The sequence below is a fragment of the Mirounga angustirostris genome, unplaced genomic scaffold (genome assembly GCF_029215605.1).
Source record: "Mirounga angustirostris isolate CCGP_5_RB_7025 unplaced genomic scaffold, mMirAng1.0.hap1 SCAF_10, whole genome shotgun sequence".
Lineage (NCBI taxonomy): Eukaryota > Metazoa > Chordata > Mammalia > Carnivora > Phocidae > Mirounga > Mirounga angustirostris.
This window is the reverse complement of record NW_026991718.1, coordinates 73,459,826-73,483,523: the sequence shown is the minus strand read 5'-3', so window position 1 is coordinate 73,483,523 and position 23,698 is coordinate 73,459,826. Positions and strand designations below refer to the sequence as shown.

General features: G+C 35.9%; 1 protein-coding gene across 3 annotated transcripts in view; it reads right to left on the bottom strand.

The window, feature by feature from the left end:
• The window catches only part of SRBD1 (S1 RNA binding domain 1), a 198,575-nt gene that overhangs the window by 91,494 nt on the left and 83,383 nt on the right, over positions 1 to 23,698 (bottom strand). For all 3 annotated transcript variants that reach the window (XM_045885069.2, XM_045885070.3, XM_054509890.2), the window contains exon 15: positions 2,513 to 2,604. In XM_045885069.2, the coding sequence (XP_045741025.1) occupies positions 2,513 to 2,604 (92 nt within the window). The remainder of the gene's footprint in view (positions 1 to 2,512; positions 2,605 to 23,698) is intronic.

Here is a 23,698-nt window from a genome sequence, read left to right as displayed (position 1 = left end):
ATTGCTGTTCTTTCCTCTCCCATCCTTGCCCTAGTAAGTTTGTGTCTTCTTTCTATCATGTTACTGTCATTTTAATGGGAGTTCAGAAGGGAGTAAAGGAATAACAGGTATACTCAATCTTCTATTTCAAATCAGAAATCCATAATAAACATTTCAATATCACCTATCTACTATTCTGTCTATCCAATTCAAATGCCTCTCAAGTATAATGAACTTATTATGGGGGACCGTAAGAATATATAAGGATAATCTCTGCTCTCAGTAAGCTGACAAACTGGTCAAGAAGATACAGTAATATGAAGGTCATCTTCTTACACATGTTAAAGACTGTATGAATGTTAAGGTTCTGTTATATTCTGATATAGTAAACTTACTGAGGGCTGAAAGGGAAAACCCACAACCATCGGTAGGACAGGTCTCAAATGAAGTATGAAGTCATCCCTGGCATCAATTACTAGGAAAGGAGTTCCAGTCAGAAATGAGGAATTGAGAAGGAAGTGAACCCTAGAAAATCAAGAGTGGAGACTCAGTTTCTTTCAATATTTGCCACCAGGATCAGTCCTTGAAGGCTCAAAATATCTAGGTGGATGTTTCGAGTTGATATGGATCAACCTAGTCATTGACATGTGCAGAGAATCCCAAATTGAAGACACAACCAGACTTTGGAATCTGAGTAATTCGGACCATATAATGATTCTTCTTTTTATTATCTCATATTTTCAGAGAGTCTTGTTGGAATGCTGTAATCTTGTCTCACCTATAACACTGTTGACAGTTACGCATCCACACAGGCCAGTGGTGAAAAGGAAACAGTCAACCCCTTAGCAGTGGGAGGTCTAAGAGACTGCCACTTCCTAGACAATATTTCTTTCAAATGTTCTTTTGGAAGATTATCTTTCAGTGTCAACTTGAAAGGTTCTGAATTTTATTTTTTTTTTTGAGAGAGAGAGAGAGAGAGAGAGAGCACGCGTACACAGGGGAGGGGCAGAGGGAGAGGAAGAGAGAGAATTTTAAGCAGGCTCCACCCTCAACCCGGACCCCAACGTGGGGCTCAATCTCAGAACCCTGATATCACCTGAGCCAAAATCAAGAGTCGGACACTTGACTGAGCCACGTAGGCACCCCTGAATTTTATTTTTTAAGAAAGAAAAGTATCCTTTTATTATACAAGTACACAAGTATTATATATGCACTTATTGATTAGGTGGACTCTTTAAGCCTTGGTTTATGAGAATAAAACAAAACAATCCTGGTAATGCATTTACTACAATGTTTCACGTATATTGAGTGCTTAAAAAAATTAGTATTAGCAGCTCCCACTATGATTACTATATCTCCTCCTCCTACAATTATTAATGCTATTGTTATTACAAGGTAAGTACCAAAAGAGAACATGGGAAGGAGGCAGAGACCACACTGAGTGCTGTGATAGGGAAAAGCTTCACAGAAGGACCAAGATTTTGAGCTGGGATCTGAGTTTGAGAAGATGATCATTTTAGACAGAGGATGATATCATGGAAAAAACTACAAGCTCTTTTGGATGTAAGAAATAGATTTTTAGCCTCAGACTAATGCAAAAATTTTCAAATGTGTATCTCCAAGTATAGATTTTAAGAACAGCCAATGAACTTGATGAGAATATTTAAGGACTATTTTATTTTTTTAAAAGATTTTATTTATTTGAGAGAGAAAGACAGAGAGTGCACGAGCACAGAAGAGCGGGGTGAGGGGCAGAGGGAGAAGCAGACTCCCTGCTGAGCAGGAAGACCAATGTGGGGCTTGATTCCCGAACTCCGGGATCATGACCTGAGCCAAAGGCAGATGCTTAATCGACTGAGCCACCCAGGTGCCCCTTAAGGAAAAATTTTAAATAAAAAGTCCCTTTCTAACAAAGCAGTCTAAATATCCTGCTATTACACAGAGAAATGATCTGACCAGATTTAATAATTTCCTTATAATACAAATTACTTTCACTAGATGTATCAAAGTATCTCAATTTCTTCACACACAAGATTTTAACTATTCCACAAAACAGAAACCAAAGCAACTTAATACAACTAAAATCAAAGCAGGCTGTTTTAAACATTAATGACTGCCCCTATTAGCAAGACAAGAGAAACTGGTCATGTGACAAATACTTAGCAAGAAACTGTGCATATTTATATATTTGCACAATATTTATGTTAATATATTATTTTTGTCAAGAAAAAGCTGTAATAAATAATATTTTGTAGTAGTAATAAGAGATCTGGAGTATTTTATTAATTTTATTATCAACTCTCAAGCACCTAATTTTACTAAAGATGTTTTGGGCTAATTTTTTACTATATTCTTTAAAAACACTATTCTTCCTCTTCTTTTCCATAATTCCAACTATTATCCCAATCAGCCATTTTCTTTCTAACATGCTAATTTTTACACATATATCTCCTAAATTTTCTTGCTTGCTAAAAATAGAAGTCCTTCAAAATATCAAAACCACATGCTTTTGTGATGGCCCATAGTTTCTTACCTGCACTTCTCAAATTAGGGTCCAGCCCTGGCATCTCTTTGTTAGCTTCAGGGCTGACACTGTAGATTGATGCCCCTGCTTCACTGACGATACTGAGAAGAAAGAAAAGGGGGAATATCATTTTCCAAACTTTCTGCCTGGTCAAAGAAAATTAATGAATAAGACTGGGCATCATAAGGAAAAAAACTGCAGGGCTAACTGCTCTCTTTATATTTCAATGGTACCTATAGCATTTAATTTTTCATAAACATCAAGTGATCAAGTAAGGTTTGTGTTTGCCACAGAGGAAATACACAGGTTTAAATCCATAACGAATTCATTCAGTTGTTTTCTGTCAGTAGTAATGACACAGTTTATAGGTGAATACAAAAGATCCTTTCCCCTAATGCCAACTTTGAATTTCCAGAATATACTGAGATTCTTTATGTTTATAATCTATTATTGACTAACACTTATGACTCCCAACTGAATTAATCATTCTAAAACATCATGAGAGCACATACATGTGTGTGGATATGTGCACATGTGGATATATACAAAAACCACTGCCATAAACACTGCCATGATCACTACTCAATTATAATGAACAACCACAATGTGAATAGGAAAGGGATCAGATAGGATATTATTCCACTTCTTTTGAGGAGGTCTGAAATCATCCTTTTAGTAAACTTGAAGCCTTTCACTTTAGGCAGGTGTTAAACCATTTATTTAATCAAAGCATCACACACATTATCCTCTTCTTTGGCTCCAAATACTTTACAAACCACGATGGGAACACTCTTTTACAGTGGACAAGTATATAGTAGTTGACATCACTACAGTTTATTCAACATTTTTAAGTTAGAGGTTTCCTTTTTTCAGATTTTATTTATTTCTGAGAGAGAGAGAGAGCGCGCGTGTGCACGTGCACAAGCGGGGGCGGGTTTGGGTAGAGCAGAGGAAGAGGGAGAAGCAGACTCCCCACTGGGTGGGGAGCCAGATACAGGGCTCGATCCCAGGACCCTGAGATCATGACCTGAGCCAAAGTCAGACACTTAATAGCCTGAGCCATCCAGGTGCCCCTAAGTTAAAGGTATTCTCTATGACATAATATGCAAAGAAACATCATCTACCCGAAGTATTCATGATACCTGTGGCTCTACCACAAGACCATCTAGGTGTCAAGACTCAAAAGCAGAAACATGTTTGTGCTTTTTAATCCACTCTCAGAAACTTCTTCCTTTCTCTGTTCCTCAATATTTACTTTAATTGTGAGACAAGTTTAGTGGATAACTTTTAACATATTGCCCCATTGTAACAGCTCAACACTGACAAGAAAAGTGTGAAAAAGTTAGTTTGCTACCCCTGTCTTTGAAGAACTCTTGACTGAACTTAGACAACAATCATAGCCACCAAGACTTGAGAAGATTATTTTGGGGAACATGAAGATTTATATTTTTTGCAACCAAGTCTACTGTCCTAAATTTCATAATAGGAAAAATGAACACTCTGTAATTGTTTATCCTCATCAATACTATCATCACGGTACAGAAAGCGGTAATTGAGTGCATATTACACACAAAGTACAAAACCAACCACTTTGTAGACATTATCTCATTTAATTCTTTTATGGTGATTTTTTTAAACAGATAAGTAATATGCCCAAAGTCATTTGGCTGGTAAGCTACTGAGCTGAATTTGAACTCTCATCTGCTTTAAACCTAAGTCTGAACTCTTAACCAGCACACATAAGTAATTTCTGAATAGCTTCAGAAACCTCTCATTAAAATGAAAACCCAGGGGTACCTGGGTGGCTCAGTTCGTTAAGTGGCTGCCTTCAGCTCAGATCATGATCCCAGGGTCCTGGGATCAAGCCCCGCATCAGGCTCCCTGCTCAGCGGAGAGCCTGCTTCTCCCTCTCCCTCTGCCTGCCTTTCTGCCTACTTGTGCTCTCTATGTCTCTGTCAAATAAGTGAATGAAATCTTAAAAAAAAAAAAATGAAAACCCATACTTTTGTGCTAAATAAGTGTAGTAACATCTTTTTAAGGAAGAACCATTTTCTTCCTTTCTTATGTGTCTAAGGTAGAATCTAAAGCACGTAGAAGGTCAAATATATTCTATAATTTCAGAGATGGACTTTAAAATTAAAAAGTAATTGTGCTTTTTCTCCAAAATAAGATTTAGATTCTGCTCATCTTCTACTATGTAATGATCAAGGAGAAAATGTAATGTCAAATAAAGCTTGAAGTGAAGAAAATTCTTAGTGTGGCATAACAGGATGTTAAAACCAACACTCTAGAAGGGATTTTTTCAGTTCCATTATAGTGGCACTTTCTAACCAGGGGCCCTTGGTCCTCTGGGCAGGGAGAAACAGGATTAATTAAAACTGCATACAAAATACCCTTGTTTATGCATTTTTTTTCCTAGGAAAAGGGATTATAGTTCAGTGATTACTTAAAGAAACCCATAACCCCTGAAAAAGTTAGGAAGCACCATCACAGGATAAGAATATTCAGTCACTGGTCATGGAAAATATGGTTTCAAATACAAATCACTCAGTCTAACAAAGTTTTTTCTAAAAAAACTCGAGTATCCATGAAGTGCAGGCTGGACCTATTATTAAGGGAAAAGAATATTTTTTAAAAATTCACCACAAATTTATTTTCTATCATTTCAAGAAGACTCCAAAATTGCCACTGTAAAAGGAAATGAAGTGGTAAATAAAAAATTCTAATTAACTGTGGCTTTTAGCAGTTTGGTACCTGAGAATTTGCTGGGTGATTCACTGTCTCTTGGAAGTTATAATTCTCAATAGACTGAGGGGAACTGTTGCAAAGAAAAACACTCAGATAATAAATATTCCTCCAAATACCACACTGCCACTTCTTTTAAACAGAGGAATACAAAACAGATGTGACATACTGCACTGAAAGATTTTAGATTAACATTAATATTAAATCAATACAAAATGTAGTAAATTTCATATGCTTTAGTTATTAGACAGCATGGGTCCAATAAACAGGTCACTACTAAGCACAGAACAGAATGCTCCAATAATCTAAATGAACAGAAAAACCTCAACACTGATTTCTTATACAACATATAAGGACCTAAGAAGTTTATGTGGCAGGAATTAAATGAAACAAATCAAGCTGAGATTGGTGATTTTTTCCAGGAGAAGTTGTGAAGAATAAAAGTTTATAATGATCCCACTCCCATCTTGTTCATTCCCATCTGGATGTCAAGGATAGAGACTAAAAAAGTATGCTAGATTTTATAAGCCACTTTCTCTTTATTGCCAAGTTTTCCAATAAACTATAGAAAAGTATTCCAATTATCTCTAATATATTTTGAGAAAAGCAAAAATGAATTTTACATAAAATTCAGACAGCTCATGATTTAATAAATATTATATTCCACAAAACAAATTTCTCTCAGGTATAAAGAAACCAGGCTCATAATGTTAGCAACTTGATTACTTTATTTCGCCATAAAGCAGACAAGACTCTGAGCAGGATTTATTATTTGGAGGGAATTTAACTGACACAGTTGTAAATGAACTGAAGGGTCAATATTATTACAGTGCTCTGAAGCCCCTTCAAACTGCTAATGCATACAAATAGTTAAATGCATACATATACTATCTCAAGTGTTAAAAATATGTAAGTACGTTTCAGAAGCTACCATTGGACTTACATTTTACCAGATACATACGTTAATGTGCTAATGCTCTATAATTAAATAGGTATTTTTAAAAACAATCAAATTCAGCATGATTTTAGGGTCTTTTTTACTTAAAAAAAAAAATACAAACCATACACTCAAAACTAAAAAGCAAGTGAAATGCCCACAATATGGATGCATATTTTAAATCCATTCTTAAAAATTTTAATAAAAACTCAAGTTAAAAATGCTAAAATGTTATATCTCAAGTAAAATTCAATGACATTACATAAATTGACCATTTATCAATATAATTTATTTTTTTAAAGATATGTTTAAATTATGCAATTTAAGTATCTTCTGCTAAAACAGACTGTATGTTGATGAATCTTTTAAAACCTGTGTTTACAAGCAGTTTTCTTATAGTGACTATTTGTTCTGACAAAAAAGAGAATGGCAATTTCTTTTACCAAATTGAGATGGGGTAGGGATTCTTTTCATGAGACAGGAAAACTAGCTGTTTGTGTTTTTTAAGTTACTAGGCTAATAGTTTTCACATTCATTTACAAGGTTACATGATGTCTGTCTCCTCTCTTCTCCCCATTTCCCAAATACGAAAATAGTTTTGTTATTTTCTCTTATTTTAAAATAAATCACATGCTTCCTTATGTTAACAGGAGAGATTTAATTCAAAGATAATCTATTTAAATGAAAATGCAGTTATTTATTAAGATATTAAAATCAGCCAGGATATATTGCTTGAATCAATAAAAACTGATATGTTCTTAATTCTTTTCAAAAGTACATTAGAATTCCTCAAACTTTACTGTTACCTAACAGCTTTCTTCTGCCCACCAAAAAATATGCACTAAATAGCTTCTACATTAAATGCACAGCTTATTTCACTAAAGTTTTTAAAAACAATTTATCTAAAAACCGTTCTTCCAAATTTTCAGACTGAGGAACATTCATACGGAGAGAGTAAATGGCTTGACCTAAGTTTCCCAACAAGTAATAGAAAGTGCTAAAACAGCTAGCCAACAGAGACCTTGATTCTGTGCTCTGCACATGAGATAACCCATTCTGAAGTATGAAAGGATGGCTGTTGTACTTTGGGGATAGGAGACAAAGCCAAAACCAAACCACCGTGAATAAAAGGGGGTCTAGGATTTAATGTTTAAAGGATAAAGCTTATTTCTAAGAAAATATCAAAGCAATTTTAAGTTCCTGTATTTAATGATGAATTGTCATTTCAGGGAGTCTCAAATGAGCAATATACAGCCGCTTTAAAAACCAGGGTAACCTGGTGATAAGGAAGCAAAGAAACAAGCAAAATCATACGCTGTTAAAGACGTTTAAACTGTAGAACTCTTTCAGATGGTAGCTTGAAAATATAGATCAAGTTATAAAAATATGCAATCTTTCTGAATCAGCTATTACATTTTTAAGAATTCATACAAAAGAAATTTAAAAATACACAAAAAAAATGAAAAACTGCTATTCAAGCTTTTACTGAAAGAAACTGAAAATCAAAACACCTATCATTACAGGGTTCATTAAATGAAAAACTATACTGTCACTAAAAATTAGTTATAAAATATTAAGTGAAAAAAATGGTTATATGACTATGAGACCAACTCTGATATTTTAAAATATAGACCTATATAAAAAGAAGAAAAAAGAAAATTTATGTAATATAATGTTAATAGTATTTAATTGAGTTATTCCTTTGATTGCATTCTCGTTTAAGTTTTTCTGCAATAGCCATGTAATATTTGTAAAAAGAAAAAGTTTAAAATTTAAGTTTAAAATAACAATTGTTAATTGGCCAGGAAATGGGGTATCACATAATGCCCAACATTTTCTTTTATTCTACCGAACTTTCTTGTATAGTTATTAAAGTTATTTTGAACTTAATCTGGGTAAACATGATGAATAATTTTATAAGAAATTACATATTATATATCCTTAAGTTTTACTCAGTCCTTGGCCTCTGAACCCACCACTCAAGTTATCCTTTATGATCGCCAAGGCACAATCAATTCACTACCCACAACGTACAAGATGTGAAGCGACAGAGTAGTGTGCCAGGAAAGTAGTGTGTGTGGAAAAAACACCAAAAGCAAAATATCGTGAAGGAGAAAAAGAAGAAAAGACATACAAGCTCAAGAGTTCACTGGCACCAAGAAGTTTACCCTTTAGATATGTAACACTGGCACCATCTGGTGGAAGACCAGTTAGAAAGAATTCAATTGCCAGTTTAAAAAAAAACAAATAAACAAGAATTCTAAGCATTCTTTCAAAAGATGAGCATTTTTCAAAGAGAGTAAGCCTAGCAATGGTACAGTAATCACACAGAGGACTCATAATAAGCCTGGGAGGACTTAAAATGTCTACCAAACGTGTATGTACTCCCCGACGGACATCCTACCATATCTTACCCACAGAGGAAGATTTCAACAGTACAGAATTCCCTCGGCTACCTTTCCTTCAGTGCCCCATACCACATCAGATGAAAAGAACACTTTCCAGCCACAAAGGAAACCCCAAAAAGGAAGACCCAAATCAGCAACTATGCATCAGAACTTTTAATTTAGAGTTAAAATTTCCTCAGAGCTACCTATCCTTCCGTGCTATAAATACACGAACAGTATTGAGCACGAGAATCTGATTCTGCTCTTTAGCATCAGAGGTTTATGTGCACAGTGATGCCGAGCCTCTACAGTGGACCAGTGTGGCAAAACATTACACTGAAATCACTGTTACTGCTGGCAGTGGGCCATTCAAAGACAGAGATGATCACTGGTATCTTCAAATGCTGTTATAGGGGAAAGCAAATCAACAAACTGAAAGACAAAGAGGATGGAGAGCTTGTCTCCCATCTGGAAGCTGGGTCCCTCCACTGAGGTAGAAGCTACTTCCAACCAAGAATGGCACCAGCACAAATGATCATCTCTGCTACTCTCCACAGTAAGCATCCCTTTTATTCTCTTTCCCTTCCCTTCACCTTCTTCTGCTTTCCTTTTTAAAAATCCCTCCTCTATTTCTTTTGTTTTCCCCATCTACATTTGAGACCAACCAGAAGTTGTTACAAGTACTGCATGATACCACTAAGGGAGCTCAAGAAAAGGCTGCCATAAGGCCTGGAGCCTGCGTAGTGTCAGACTAAGCAGAAGGACAGGCCCCCCTGCCTCCAACACAAGAAAATGGGGCAAAGAGAGGAGCACTAACTACAGAAGAAAGTGTTGTCTGCAGCAGTAAACACTGTAACTGTAAACATTCAATGTTCATGACTGACAAGACACAAAAACTAAGAGGGCGGGGAATAAAGACTGACCTGATTTTATAGTGAAAATGTCCTTTGATCAACATTTTGAAATCTATTGCTCTAAAGATCAACCTACTTGGGACGCCTGGGTGGCTCAGTCGTTAAGCGTCTGCCTTCGGCTCAGGTCATGATCCCGGAGTCCTGGGATCGAGCCCCGCATCGGGCTCCCTGCTCAGCGGGAAGCCTGCTTCTCCCTCTCCCACTCCCCCTGCTTGTGTTCCTTCTCTCACTGTGTCTCTCTCTGTCAAATAAATAAAATCTTTAAAAAAAAAAAAAAAAAAAAAAGATCAACCTACTTGCCAATACCCCACCCCACACCAAAAAGTATGCTTCTCCTGATTCTTACATTTTACGCCAAAACTGCCCATTACTCATATAATAACCAATTATCTGTATTTGTTTATTCTTCAAATGCAATTCTATTCAGATATAAATTTGAGAGTTGCATAGAGAATTGTGTTGAATTTTCTTACAAAGGGAAAAATTTGCCTCATTAACTCATCTTTTCACCTTTTCTAGCTTATATACATCTACCCAAGTTTATCCACTAGTAAATATGAAGAGTGCAGATTGTTATGGCATAGACTTTTTAGAATGAAACGTATCTCAAAATGTTTTATTCCTTTATTATCCATCCAATAATAAAAGTCAGAATCGGAATTACCAATTTAGAGATATAATATTCTAATATTTTGCTAATAGTAAGTGTTCAATAATGTCATACTAATTATTAAAAGTTTTAAGAACAGTAACAAAAAGGAGAGAAGCAAAGGAAACGAGACAATGAAAAAATAAAAACAACAATAATTAAAAAGAGAGACAGAGGCTGAGACCTACTTTGCCAGCGAGTAGTAGCCCTGTTCTTATTACCCACAGTGGAATAAAGTTTTGGAAACTGCAATGGTTTATGCTACATTCCCTAATACTCTTCTAAATATTACCATTGACAATCTCAGTGAACTCCACTAATAAGCGCTGCACATTGATTGGCTTGCATACATTGATTGGCTTGCATACCTTGCTACCCATTCCTCCTTTTCTCCCTTCTCATATTTGTTTTATTCCTAACCGTCCAAACCCCTACTTTCCTCTGAAGTGAATTTATACCTTGGCAGAAGTCATTGCCGTTCCCGGCTCCTTTGCCCCGTTAAGGGAGACCCTATCTACAAACTTCATCTTACACATGCACCAGCTAGCAGCCTGGAGTAGCCTCAACCTTCAAAATTTCCTTTGGCCACCCAGATAATGCTGGGGGGAGGGGGGAGAAAAAAGAAACCTGAACTCACATGCCAGGCATAAGACCACTACTCTAGGTCAACCAATTTTCTAATCGTAGTTTTTAAAGGTACACTGAACAGATGGAGGGAGAGAATGAATTTCAGTTCAGCTAACTGCTCCATTTACTTCTTTATCTATAGTCAGATCTTTACTTTTTTGGGATCACTGCACATTTCTGGCTCTGCTATATTACACTGTGTAAATATTTAGGAGAAATAATTCCTTTCAAGGATCTAAACTTCCACTGTCGTTATGGCAAATGAACCTGTTTATGCTATGTTTGTTAAGTAACAGTAAGCCTAAAAGAACACAGGAATTTACTAACATATGTGGTACACAAACATCACAATCATAAAGCTTCTCGTGGGGACATAGCAAGAACATGAAAGGCCAGTTTATTTTTATTCCCATTGCCCTGTAATTTTCTTTAGCTCTACTACAACAGTCCTTAATTCAAACCTTTCCTGCAGTTACAGGAACAGAGTAGACTGAATGTACATAAACTATACCCCAAACTACCCTCATCTCCATGTGCCCTTCCGTGATTCTAGAACAATGGTTCTCAAACTTGATCCTGCATCACAATCAGCTGCAGGCTGTTAAAACGAAGCTAGCTGGGCCCCACCCCAGAGTTTCTGCTTCACTGGGGCCAATAATTTGCATTACTAACAAATTCTCTGGTGATACTGATGCTGCTAGTCCTGGGACCACACTTTCTGTTTTATGGTTTTATTGAGGTATGATTTACATTTCATAAAATTCACCCATCTTAAGTGTATATAATTCAATGACTTTTAGTAAATGTTATACAACCATCACCAAAATCCAATCTCAGAACATTTCCATCCCCAAGATAGTGTGTGCCCATTTACAGTTCTCATTCCTACCTCCAGCCCCAGGTATCCACTTTCTATTTTCTGTCTCTATATATCCACCTCATCTGGACATTTCCTATAAATGTAATCATAAAATATCCGGTCATCTATGTCTGGCTTCTTCACTTATGATATTTTTGAGATTCTTCCATGTTGTTGCATCAGTGTTTCCTTTTTATTGCTGAACAGTATTCCACTGTTCTATATATACCACATTTTATTTATCTACTCATCAGTCGATGGACTCTGAGGTTCATTCCAGTTTTCTGTTATTAAGAATAATGCTGGGGTGCCTGGGTGGCTCAGTCCTTAAGCACCTGCCTTCGGCTCAGGTCATGATCCCAGTGTCGTGGGATCGGGCCCCGCGTTGGGCTCCCTGCTCCTCGGGAAGCCTGCTTCTCCCTTTCCCACTCCCCCTGCTTGTGTTCCTGCTCTCTCTCTCTCTCTGTCAAATAAATAAATAAAATCTTTAAAAAAAAAAAAAAAAGAATAATGCTGCTACAAATATCCATGTACAAATCTTTGTGTTGGACACACATTTCATTTCTCTTAGAAAGATTTCCAGGAGTAGAAATGCTAAAGTATAAATTTATGCTTAATTTTAAAAGAAACTGCCTTGGTGCAATGAATGAGTGCTGCAGTTTATTCATTTCCATGACGATACTTGTTATCGTCTGTCTTTTTGAATAGCTATTCTAGTAGTTATTAAGTAGTATCTTCTTACTTGTAGTTTCATTTACATTTCTTTAATTAATGATGCTGAACATTTATTCAAGTATATGTTGACCTTTTCTAATCTTCTAAAATCTGTTGCTCATTTTTAATGGGCTTGTCTGCTTGTTATCCAGTCATAAGTGTTCTTTATGTATTGTAAATACAAGTCTTTAACAGACACGTGATTTGCATACATTTTCTCCCAAATTTTGGCTTGCCCTGTGATTTTAATGGTCTTTTGAAACACAACAGTTTTTAATTTTGATGAAGTCTGAAATGATACTTTAAGAACCACTGTTCTAAAACTTCAAAAATACAAAAGAAATACCAAACCCTTGAAAAATGTGAAAGCTTAGTGGTTTCCCATCTGCATAAGCAAATGTAAATGTCACTCATACTCGCTTTTCTGTTTTGTTTCCTTTTAGCAAAGCCTATTACAACTATCATCCTAAATATATTCACCATTTTCAGGAGGAAAAGAAAATTTGCAACTAACTGGTTTTAATATATTATGGAATGAAAAATTCAGCTGCAAATATTCCGAGCTATTTGGAATAGTGGATGGAATGCCAGCACTAAAGAATATGAACTTCTGAGCCAGTGTTTTCAGAATCATTGATCAGTCCTATGGCTTTTAATGCTGTGCTTAAAGCTTGTAAGAAATATGTCTACACAATAATGGGAACAAAGATAAATGGTGTACCATGGTAGAGGGTATAGAGAAAAGAGCATTCCCTGAAAGATACATTTGATTTATCTTGATGTTTTTGTCTGATTTTATTAGCCTTCTTCACTGAAGATTTAAAGATAATTAATATATCACTACAGCCCTTTCTTTGTTGAAAAGCTATGGAACTTTAAATTAACTTTAAATTAAAAGGAGCCAAAGATGGCAACCAAAGTACTAATCCTGTCTAGGACCATAACTTGCAAATGTATGAAACACACCTCAAAAAAATACCAGATAGGTTTACTTCAGGTAGAAGCAATGGTAAGATTAGTAGTTTCTAAGGTGAAACCCAAAATACTCTATGTTTATTCCTTGATGATTATCCACATCCAAAAAGGAAATCATAAGATTAAGAAGCTTACTCAACATTATTTCTATAATCATGACCTGAGCCACATATATATTCTGTGATTTTATGGAAAAACCTTAACAATAGGAAGGATCCAGTTAAAAGATGAAGAAAATCCATTTAGGTTTGCAACAAGGGTCCTTCTTTATATAATTCAAGTTAACATAGGATGTGAAGCAAGAAGCTTTGTTCACTGTAGAACTACCAGGCTTCTACTAAAATGTTTTCGAATATTTATGTTCCAATACATGGATACTGTTGATAACATAAAAGCCATTAGTCCTCACTGCCTTCCAATTGCTGGAGATGTATTTTATATTTCTACTAACTTTTGTATATTACACTACAAGGAACAAGACTATCAGCCAATATTCATCCTCCCTTTTCCACTGAGCCACTTCAAGCCACTTCAAAGGAAGCTGTCCAAAGAAATGCAGAAGATACAGTTTCACAGGTGATCCACAGCCTCTGAACACAGTCTGGCTCCCAATAACTTAACTTTTAGGCATCTTCTCACCCAACTCTTTTGTATTTTTTTGCAATTGAAAATACCTAGTCAGTGGAACTTCTTTCCCAAATTATACCCAGTTAGGGTATTACCATCTCTGTGATGTTACTGGGCTTGAGATCCAACATAAAGATCAAGATAAGAGAAACAGAAGAAAGAGTTTACTCAGTAGCACATAGCCAATTATGATTTATCCATAAACCTGAAAGGTAAGGATAAGCAAAATATAATAGCGTTTTAAGCCTTCATTTTGTACCAGAGTTCAACTTCTCTCCTCAGTCATTTAGATACCAGTTACCACAAGGAACAAACTAATCAGGTTGGCACTTCTGTCTTTTATTCACCAATCTTTCCTCTGGGTGGCTCAAGGTAGAAAAAAAACAGAAACAACAGGGACCTCAAACAGGATGTCTTACTCCTGGCCATTTAAGATTTGACAATCGTTAGTGTGTGCATAAAGACGGCAATATGATCATAAAAGCAGCTCATCCTTGAAAATCTGCAATTTCCTAGTGAGGTTCTTAATAAAAATGAGGAATACAGAGGAGCACTCTGCCCTGACCCTCACCATTTATCCAGTGAACTCCATAAAATAATCACTAAAACATTTGTTTATACAAATAGCAAATCAGTATCCCATCAAATAGGTATAAAGGAGAGTAAGAACACACAAACACATACGAACTTCTACACAAACCCCGTGTGCTCTCCAAAGCTGGGAGAATTGTACCATTTCGGCGATTTATCCATGTATGAACAAATGCCCTCAGTTGATTCCTGGGAAAGGGAAGAATGATCAGTTATATCTGTCTTCACCTTGCCTGCGAATCTTGACATTTTTCGGCAAGTAAAAGTTCCAAATGGCAGGTGTCAGAAGGCCTTAGCCTCACATGTGGTGCTAGAAGGCAGGAAAGCAGCAGCAGCGTGCGGTCCTGTCAGAGCCACACAGACGCTGCCTAGAGAGCACATTCTGAAACGAGCAAACCTCAGACGTGGCTAAATCAATCTAGTGCCAGATGCCACTACTGGAGCACAGCCTCCCTGCCAAAGATTAGCTGCCCAAAGAAACATTCAACTCAAGACTCTCACAAAAGGGAAAATAGCTGAGTGCAATGGCACCTGCCCATATCCTGTCCATCTGATAATTTGGTCAAACTAGACCCTTCCATGCAGAGAAGACAATGGCCACAGAATCCTTTGCTTAGTCTACAGATGGGTATTATTTTTGCAAGGTCCTTTTCAGTTATTCTAAAGCAATAATACAAATCCGCTGCATTTGCATAATTCTAGCTTTTTGAAAGTGCTTTAAGATCTACTAACTCTAACTTCCTATAAGGAAGTCAGGATCACAAGTACCTCTTCATTTTACCTATGGAGTAAGAGAGAACCAAAGAACTCAAGTTAGGCCAAGATCATCTGAAACCAAGACTTAAAAAGAAAAAATCATCTCAAGAACTGTTCGGCCAGACTTCTTTCTGTTTAGATATCTACTCTCTGTCTGTTCCTCCCTCTCAAACATCTTTTCACAGGTTTTCACAATAATAAGAAAGTTTTGGAACTTTCTGAAAGTTGTTTGTGAAGGTCAATCAATAATCATTTCGTTCCCAGAGATTAATGTAATTGGCATGATGGTCTCTGTTTCTTCTCAGATCTCACTCTTAAGAAACAGGAATGATTTCTGAGGAATATTCTCAGGAGATGCTGAAGAAACACAAAATATGTCAATTGTTTAGGGTGGAACATTCACTATCAGGTCATCTGGTTAGAAACATCAGAAACTAAGCAAACTAGGATTCTCACTCAGAGGAGCAGTACACAATATAATGATATAATCCACAGAAAAGAAAATCCATTATCATTAGGATTTTATGCCCTATTTGAATATACAAAGGGATCACTGTGCCAAAGACTGTTAACGTCAAAACACCTGATTTACTCCTATACCTCAAAGGACAAAGCATAAACATGAACCAGGACTTCACTTGGATTCAAGTTATAAATTGTTTTTTTCCTACATTTTTACTTACTATGGCTACACCACTGAAATTCATTTATTTGCCATATACTTGTGCCTGTTTCCATGCTAAAACAATTCACTGGAATCTACATTATCTCGTCTTGCCTTCTAAGCAACCAGCAAGTACTATTCTTCAACTGTTTGCAGTTGCTCACATAATTTTTTCAATTTCGTATTTTTAGATCTTATTCTGATCTATATTCAGATCTTATTTTTATGTAAAGGATAAAAGTAAATATCAACACACACCCACATTCACTTAAGGACTCAGAGTACTCTCACATATATATTCTACTACTTGAAATCAAAGGTATTAAATACAACTTAAAAATAAATTAAAGTAAAATTTTCTAAATTAACTTCTTGCTCATCATTTAATCTGAAGGTTTTCATTTCTGTAAAACAAGTTATTTTGATATGATTATTTTCCATGTCTGCTATCTTTTTTCCTATACACTTTGCTAACTTAATTGATTCCAGTGTTTTTCTGCTTTACCCATTGAAATAGAGGGATTTGTTTCTTCATTTATATTAATAAAAACCAATCTGTGTTCACGTTTGGGGTATAGCAAAGATGAGGGTTGGTGAAAACAAAGTGTGAAGCTGTTGTCAAGGAACGATTGCTCAAAATCATGCAAATGGTAAATAGACACATGAAATGGACATACTCTGCACTAGAATCAGATCTGGCACAAATTTCAACTAAACACAAGCAGAACTAGGACAAGCCATATACAGGTATCTCATAATTTTCCGTATCATGAAAACAGTCATCAGTTTCACTCCCCAAAAAAGAGTGAGCACAAACTCAGGCATTTCAATGCTAGTTGGCTAATGATGCAATCTCTTCAATTAAGCAGAAGAACAAAAGAAAAGTCTTATGAAAATCACTGAATGTTCTCTGAAACTTAAAAATAAATCCATATACAGTCAATTCTCTCTTTGGATCTCTAAAATTTTCTAATACCTCTGAAGGTCTCCCTGGCCATTTTAAATATTGGGCCTTATTTTTGGCAAATGTATTTTATCTCAACAATCCTCAACATTAAGAAAATCATAAGCAGGAAGAAAAGGACTCTAAAACCAACAAATGAATAAACATAACCTCCTGGTCTAATCTTACCTAAAAGTAATGACATCTCCCCGATTCCTTCATAAAATTTCCTGCCCCCAATTTTTAAAACCTGGCCATAGATATTTACATAATTTTAAAAACACAATATACTAAAGTTGGATTGTTCAGATGTTTAGTCACACTGTAACCTACAGGTATACATATATATATATACCTGTATATATATATATATATATATATGTATACATATATATATATATACTCTTTAAAATTAAAAACAAATCTAAAAATAACACAAAAAAAGAAGAAAGCTAAAGCTGTGTTCTTGAGATTCCCAAAGGTAAGAAAGGAAAAGAAAGTTATAGCTGTCACTTAATATGTACTTAACACCATGTGTAAAGAAAATCTGCGATATAATCTGATCCTGAAGAATTTAAACTACAGACTTCCTGATTCTCCAGTGCTGGCAATCACCTCCAACAGTAACTGTGCACAATGGCTGAAAAAGCTTTTAAAATTATTTTATTTCCCCTAAGTTTGTTTAAGTATGAATCTCTATTCCAAAATAAATTTTAAATGACTTGATGTTGTTCTAAAAATATATTTTATATCAAAGGGCTCCAAGGAATTTTTTTCTGTTAATTTCAAGTTTTCTAACTCAAACTTGAATGACTGTTAAGTCAAATTACAATCGCTAAAGTAATGTTAATGTAGCACATCACATACTGGGGAGTCATATTCCAACATCATTTTCATTTGAAAGTTATAAAAACAAAACCAAAAACATTAGAATACAAACCCAAGTGTATGTTAATGTAACTATGACTTTTTAATTCTTTTTTTTTTTTTAAGATTTTATTTATTTATTTGACACAGAAAGAGCACAAGTAGGCAGAGTGGTAGACAGAGGGAGAGGGAGAAGCAGGCTCTCCGCTGAGCAGGGAGACCGATGTGGGGCTCGATCCCAGGACCCTGGGATCATGACCTGAGCCAAAGGCAGCCGCCCAACCAAATGAGCCACCCAGGCACCCCTATGATTTTTTAATTCTTAGAGGAAAATTGGATAGTGTTGTTTCTTCTTTATGTGCAGTTATAAACACTGGATTGCTAAATGTAATAAATGACTTTACTAAAAATAGATATAAAAATGATTTAAATCATGTCTTTATGAAACAAAATAAATTATAGACAGAGGCATTCTTATACAGTGATATGGAAGATGTGAACTTTTTCACCATATTTAAATGGTAGGGAAAAGAAAAAGAAAGAGGAGAGAAACAGAGGGAGGGGAGGCAAGGGAAGTAGACAGATAAATGTTTTCGAGAGAGAGAAAGAGAGCGAGTACACACATGCGTACATGACTGGCAAATCCATTAAAATAGGTTTTTTCCCCCACTAAAATATGTAGGATACAAACTAATAATGGCTTGTAAAGAAGTAACAGAATGTAACCAATCGACCCAAAGCAGTCTACTTTGCCAAGCCATCAACCCACCGCACTCTCAGGGGGATAGACTGGTAGTAAAATGAATGCATTTTCCTCACCTGGAATAAATCACTATCATCATGAGCAAGTTTGAGAGTATCCATTTCTAACCTTATCTGGTGGTTAAAAAACAAAACCTCACGTATTAGAAACACATGCACACACAAAGAAGAAACTAAAAATCACTTTTACCTTTTCTTTCAATCTATTTCCCAGGCTTAGAAACCAGGCTTCTGTCAACAGATATTTTTCAAACACCCATTTCAGTTCCAATTTGGCCCTTAAAATACTCCCCAATATACTTGGAGAAATGCAGGTTTCTCAGATATTTTTAAGAAATAATGAGCATGCATGCTTGTGTGTGTGTGTGTACACTTTATATTTGCTTCAAGATTTGACTTCACCATTTAAAAATGTAAATCTTCCATTATACAGATATAAACAGATCACTTGTATCTGCAACTAGTCTATTCCACCACTTTCAAATGCCAGGAACAAAATTTTAAAGCAAATAATACTTCTGAGTTAGAAAGAGATAGACTATAATATAATTAAAGAATAAAGAGGCATAAAATTCACACATTTTATACCTAAATTTATTGTTCTTATGGAAAGCTGTGTTTTCATCACAAAGGTAAGAATTTATGCATCAGCCCCCACATCTTAGTATGTATAGGGGGACAAAAGTCTTTCACCTGTGTAAGAAGAATTTAGGTGAAGCTCCTATGAAAAACCTGCCAAGCTTGAGCTATCATATTAAATGGATCACAGGGTTTACAAAATGCTACAGACGTTCAAAGGCATTCCCTGCACCGGTATCACAACCTTAGCGAGAGAAGACTTCACTTCAGGCACATGTCTAAGTCATTTTTCTGAATTGTTTCTTGTCAAATTAAAATGTCAAAAATTATTCTATCAAATGCTGTCCCTAAGGAATGTAAGCTCAACCCAAAGAGCAGCTACCAATTAGTAAAGTCGGGCCTTTTAATGGGAAAAATTTTCTTTTTCTATTGATAACTGAAATTAGCAGGGTCCAAAAAGAAAAGTTTCATCTCAGCAGTTAGTTTAAGTGCTACTGATAGCTATAATCACACTGGGGAGGCTGCAATTCCTTTTCAATTGAAAAAAAGCAATTGAATTGCTTTTCAAATGAACAAATACAAAGAAAAAAGAGAAACACAAGTGTTTTCATAGTGAATGACTGCCTAGGATTACTGAGTTATAAAAAGCCAAGGTTAGAGACCCAGATATACATGAGTATTGTGAACTAACAAACCAAAGTCAAATGAAATCCTTGCTCACTCTTTTGACAAGGTCAGTGCACTCATCCCTTAGCACAAGAACTGATTGAATTTCAAGTTATAGAAGGTGCTTCAGGAAAATAAAATCCACCACAAATCATTTAATGTTTCTCTACTGCCTTGGATGAACAAATAAAATCCTCTAAGGAAAACATTTCCGGTTCACTCCGTTGTTTTCCAAAAGCTGCATATCACTCAGACTGCCTTGTGGAAGTGTTCATTCATTAGCAGCATAAGTGTGCAGATGCAATAGATGTTCTTTGGCAGCCAATCACACTGTATCTTTTTTACCTGAAAGTCCAGATGAATTTATACAGTACAATTATCTGTAATTTACCCACAGAGGTAGAAGTCATGTTCATCTACTAGAAAGAGCTATTGATTGTCCATAAACTTCCCCCCAAAAGTTCTAAAATTTGATTTCAAAGGACAGAAATACAAGCAATAGGACAAACAAGCTCACAGAAAAAAACTGTTTACATGAGGCATGCACCCAAGTTATCTAGGCTTACAATTTGGCAAAAGTCATCGCATGACCTGTGACTACTAAAGTAATCAAAAGATTTTATTTTAACTGTGGCAAGGGACAATGTTAGAAGCAAAAAGTCAATGGTATATATTCCCATGTATATACTCCTTCTGCACTTTTTCACCGAAAGCCTCTTTGATTTGAAATATCAAACATTTCCCAATGTTGTTGCTTTTTAAAGTCTCCATTCCCAGAGACTAAGTTTCTTGGCTTTGTGGCTCAAGCAATGACAAACAGATCATTTCCTATTCACTCTACTTACCTCATCATCAAGACTGCTAGAATCCAGTTATGTTAAGAATTATTTCAACAGCCACCTTCAATTACAAACGTTTGACATGATCACAGACTTCCAATGCTAATCCCCTTTCAAGTAGAAATACCCACATAAGGGCCCTTTGAGACACACAGCATGGCTATTTTCTTCACTTTGCCTTATCCTGCAAAGCAGCTGAAATACACTTGAATCTTTTCTCTCCACCCCCATCACTACCATCCATCTCTTAGGCAAAGTAGCATGCAGACCCACATGCTTTTGTCAAGACAAAAGTGTTTTCATGGTTAAAACACTGTTTTTCTAAGTATGCTTCTAAGTCTGAAGGCCATTTAAAGAAAGGAAAAGAAAATCTTCATGTTATTGACTCTTCTTTCCCCACGTTTTCTACCTATAGACTACATTTCCTTAGTTTACATATATTTGCATGACCTTAGTATACTTAATTTCCAGAGCCCTATTGCTAACCACAATTCTGGACTTAGAAACTCTCAGTCTGGTCTATTCAAGGAGAATACCCATCACTTAACCCAGATGGAAAGAAAACCTGAATCCATAAAAAATAATCCTATCAACATACTGAACTATACTTATCTGCTGAAGAGATTTTTTAAATTTCAAAAAATAACAACAATTTTCTGGCACATCAAATTCAGGCATTTATGCCAAGAGCATATATCGAAGTCTCTACTATTTCCAAGTGACAATCAACCTGGGCTTTGAACAAAAAGAGGATGATTTTGCTTTATGTGTAGGTGGACTCATGAAAGTCTGCTTTTAACCTGAATTTTCATAAGTCAAATTCCATTTTAAATGCAACAAGGCAGCTCACTTGCTAAAGGAGCAGAAAGTGAAATTTTAATAGTGCAAAAAATTAATTGGTAAAACAACTGATCATCCCTTCCATTATGAGCTTTTAACTTGTGATTCTGTTTAGAATTTGCATAATTGAATTATACTTTTCTTAAGCCTGTACCGTACCTATATGAGTCATGGAAACATGAACCTCTGTGCTTTCCTATTAGAAGAAACAAAGTCTGTCCTCCTTAACCAACAGCTAGTTTATGTTCTTCCCAAGGGAAATGGGAAGAGGTAAAACCTCTTATTGAGAAGGACCGAGCAAGAATACAGTAATCGCTCACAAATTACCCTTAGAGCACACCCCCTCAGCTAAGAGGAAGCAAAATCTGAAAGTGAAGGGAATCGGGATATGTCACCCCCAAATTTGCCACTTTGACAGAATAATTATTTTAAGCTGAAGGAATCTGAGAAACAGCAGGCACAGGAAGGACTCTCTAACCCTCCTTCCCCCTGAAGCAGGTCATAAGACTCTCATGTCAGAGCTGTCTTCCCTGTATCTGAGGAAAGGAGCATCCGTATCTCTGAAGATGGAGGGATGCCGGGAAACCCAATACACAGGTCTTGCTAAGTTTCCACCAGTTCACTACCCTAAGCTCATACCCTTTTTGTGCTAACATGTATTTCCACTTTCCACTCTTCAAATCTAGTATAAAAACACTCAGTCTTAACCATTTCTTTGGGTCTTCATTCCCTCATGAACGCTCATGTTCCACATAGAACTTATATGAAATAAATGTGCATGCTTTTTTTCTGTTAACCTGTTTTTATCAGTTTAATTTTCAGACCCAGCCAGGGACTTTCTAGCCTCAAAACTGCCTACTTATATAACATGGGCTAGTTTACCCCTAAAAGTCCACTTCTCCAGAATGCTTTCTTAAAAAAAATGACCAGTTGAAATAGTTTCACCTTAGCATTGAGACAACTTTAGGTCATGCTGAATTCTAAAACATTTAAAAGTGGAAGAGGATGGGAAATTCAAGAGGTGATCTTTTCCACTACCTTAATAAAAAACTATTTGAGGGTCGACAAAGAACAAAATCTGGCTGGCTTGATCACTGAGTCTCATGCCCCTTTTGGAACGTGAGGACTTGGATGAGGTCTTTGAGGGTATTCTGACTCCAATACTGTATGATGCATGATTTGGGGAAATTCTTTAATGCTAAAAAACATATGAAAATGGATTAATCTAAACATAAACTCAGTCTTGTTCAGAAGTTTTTTGCTATTGTCTCCAACTTTTCCAAATGAACAAAGATAAAAGATTAAATTAAGAGTGTTGAAAATAGGCAAGTTTATTCCCTTAAATCAAACTTTCTATAAACACCTACCATATTTAAAGATTTTATTTATTTATTTGAGAGAGAGTGAGTGAGAGAGAGAGAAAGAGCATGAGAGGGGGGAGGGTCAGAGGGAGAAGCAGACTCCCCACTGAGCAGGGAGCCCGATGCAGGACTCGATCCCATGACCTGAGCCAATGGCAGTCACTTAACCGACCGAGCCACCCAGGCGCTCCAACACCTACCATTATTTAAACAACGAAGAGGTAAAAAAGCATGTGTGCTGGAAACAGCATGAGATTTAAGATCAGATAACCTGGACCTAAGTCCCCATTCCACTAAGTCTTTGATCCATACTCTCCTGCAGTCTAGTTTCCTCACCTGTAAAATGCAAATAATACTTAACAACTAGGGACTTCCTGTTAGAAATAAATAAGAATAGGTATAAAGGTACTTGAAAAAGCTGTAGTAAACCCATGGGATAGTATTACAAAAAAAGTCTGAATTAAAGAATTCACTAAAATCTACTTTTTTTTCACCTGTAAAAAAAGGACATCATGATTTAGGAAAGAAATACACATCAGAACACAAAATAATTTGCTATAAAGTAAAATATTTTCCAAGTAAAACTCCTAAAGTCAATATTTGAAGGCAAATTTCCTGATTTTTGATTGAAGTAACCTTTCATCTACAAACAATTTGAAATTCTTACTGAGAGTAATTCCCAGTTCATGAAATCACATTCTACAAAGCAATGACCTACTGACAAAGCAAATAAGCAGGAATAATTTGTTGTGGTGAGGTAGCATCGTGGCTAATCAGCAGTACTAAATAATACAAGTATAACTTCACAAGTAAGCGTGTATTAATCTCAAAAACCATGTGAGAGATAAAATTTATGTGGCAACCCACTTATGAAAGAAAAGGAAAAAGAAAGG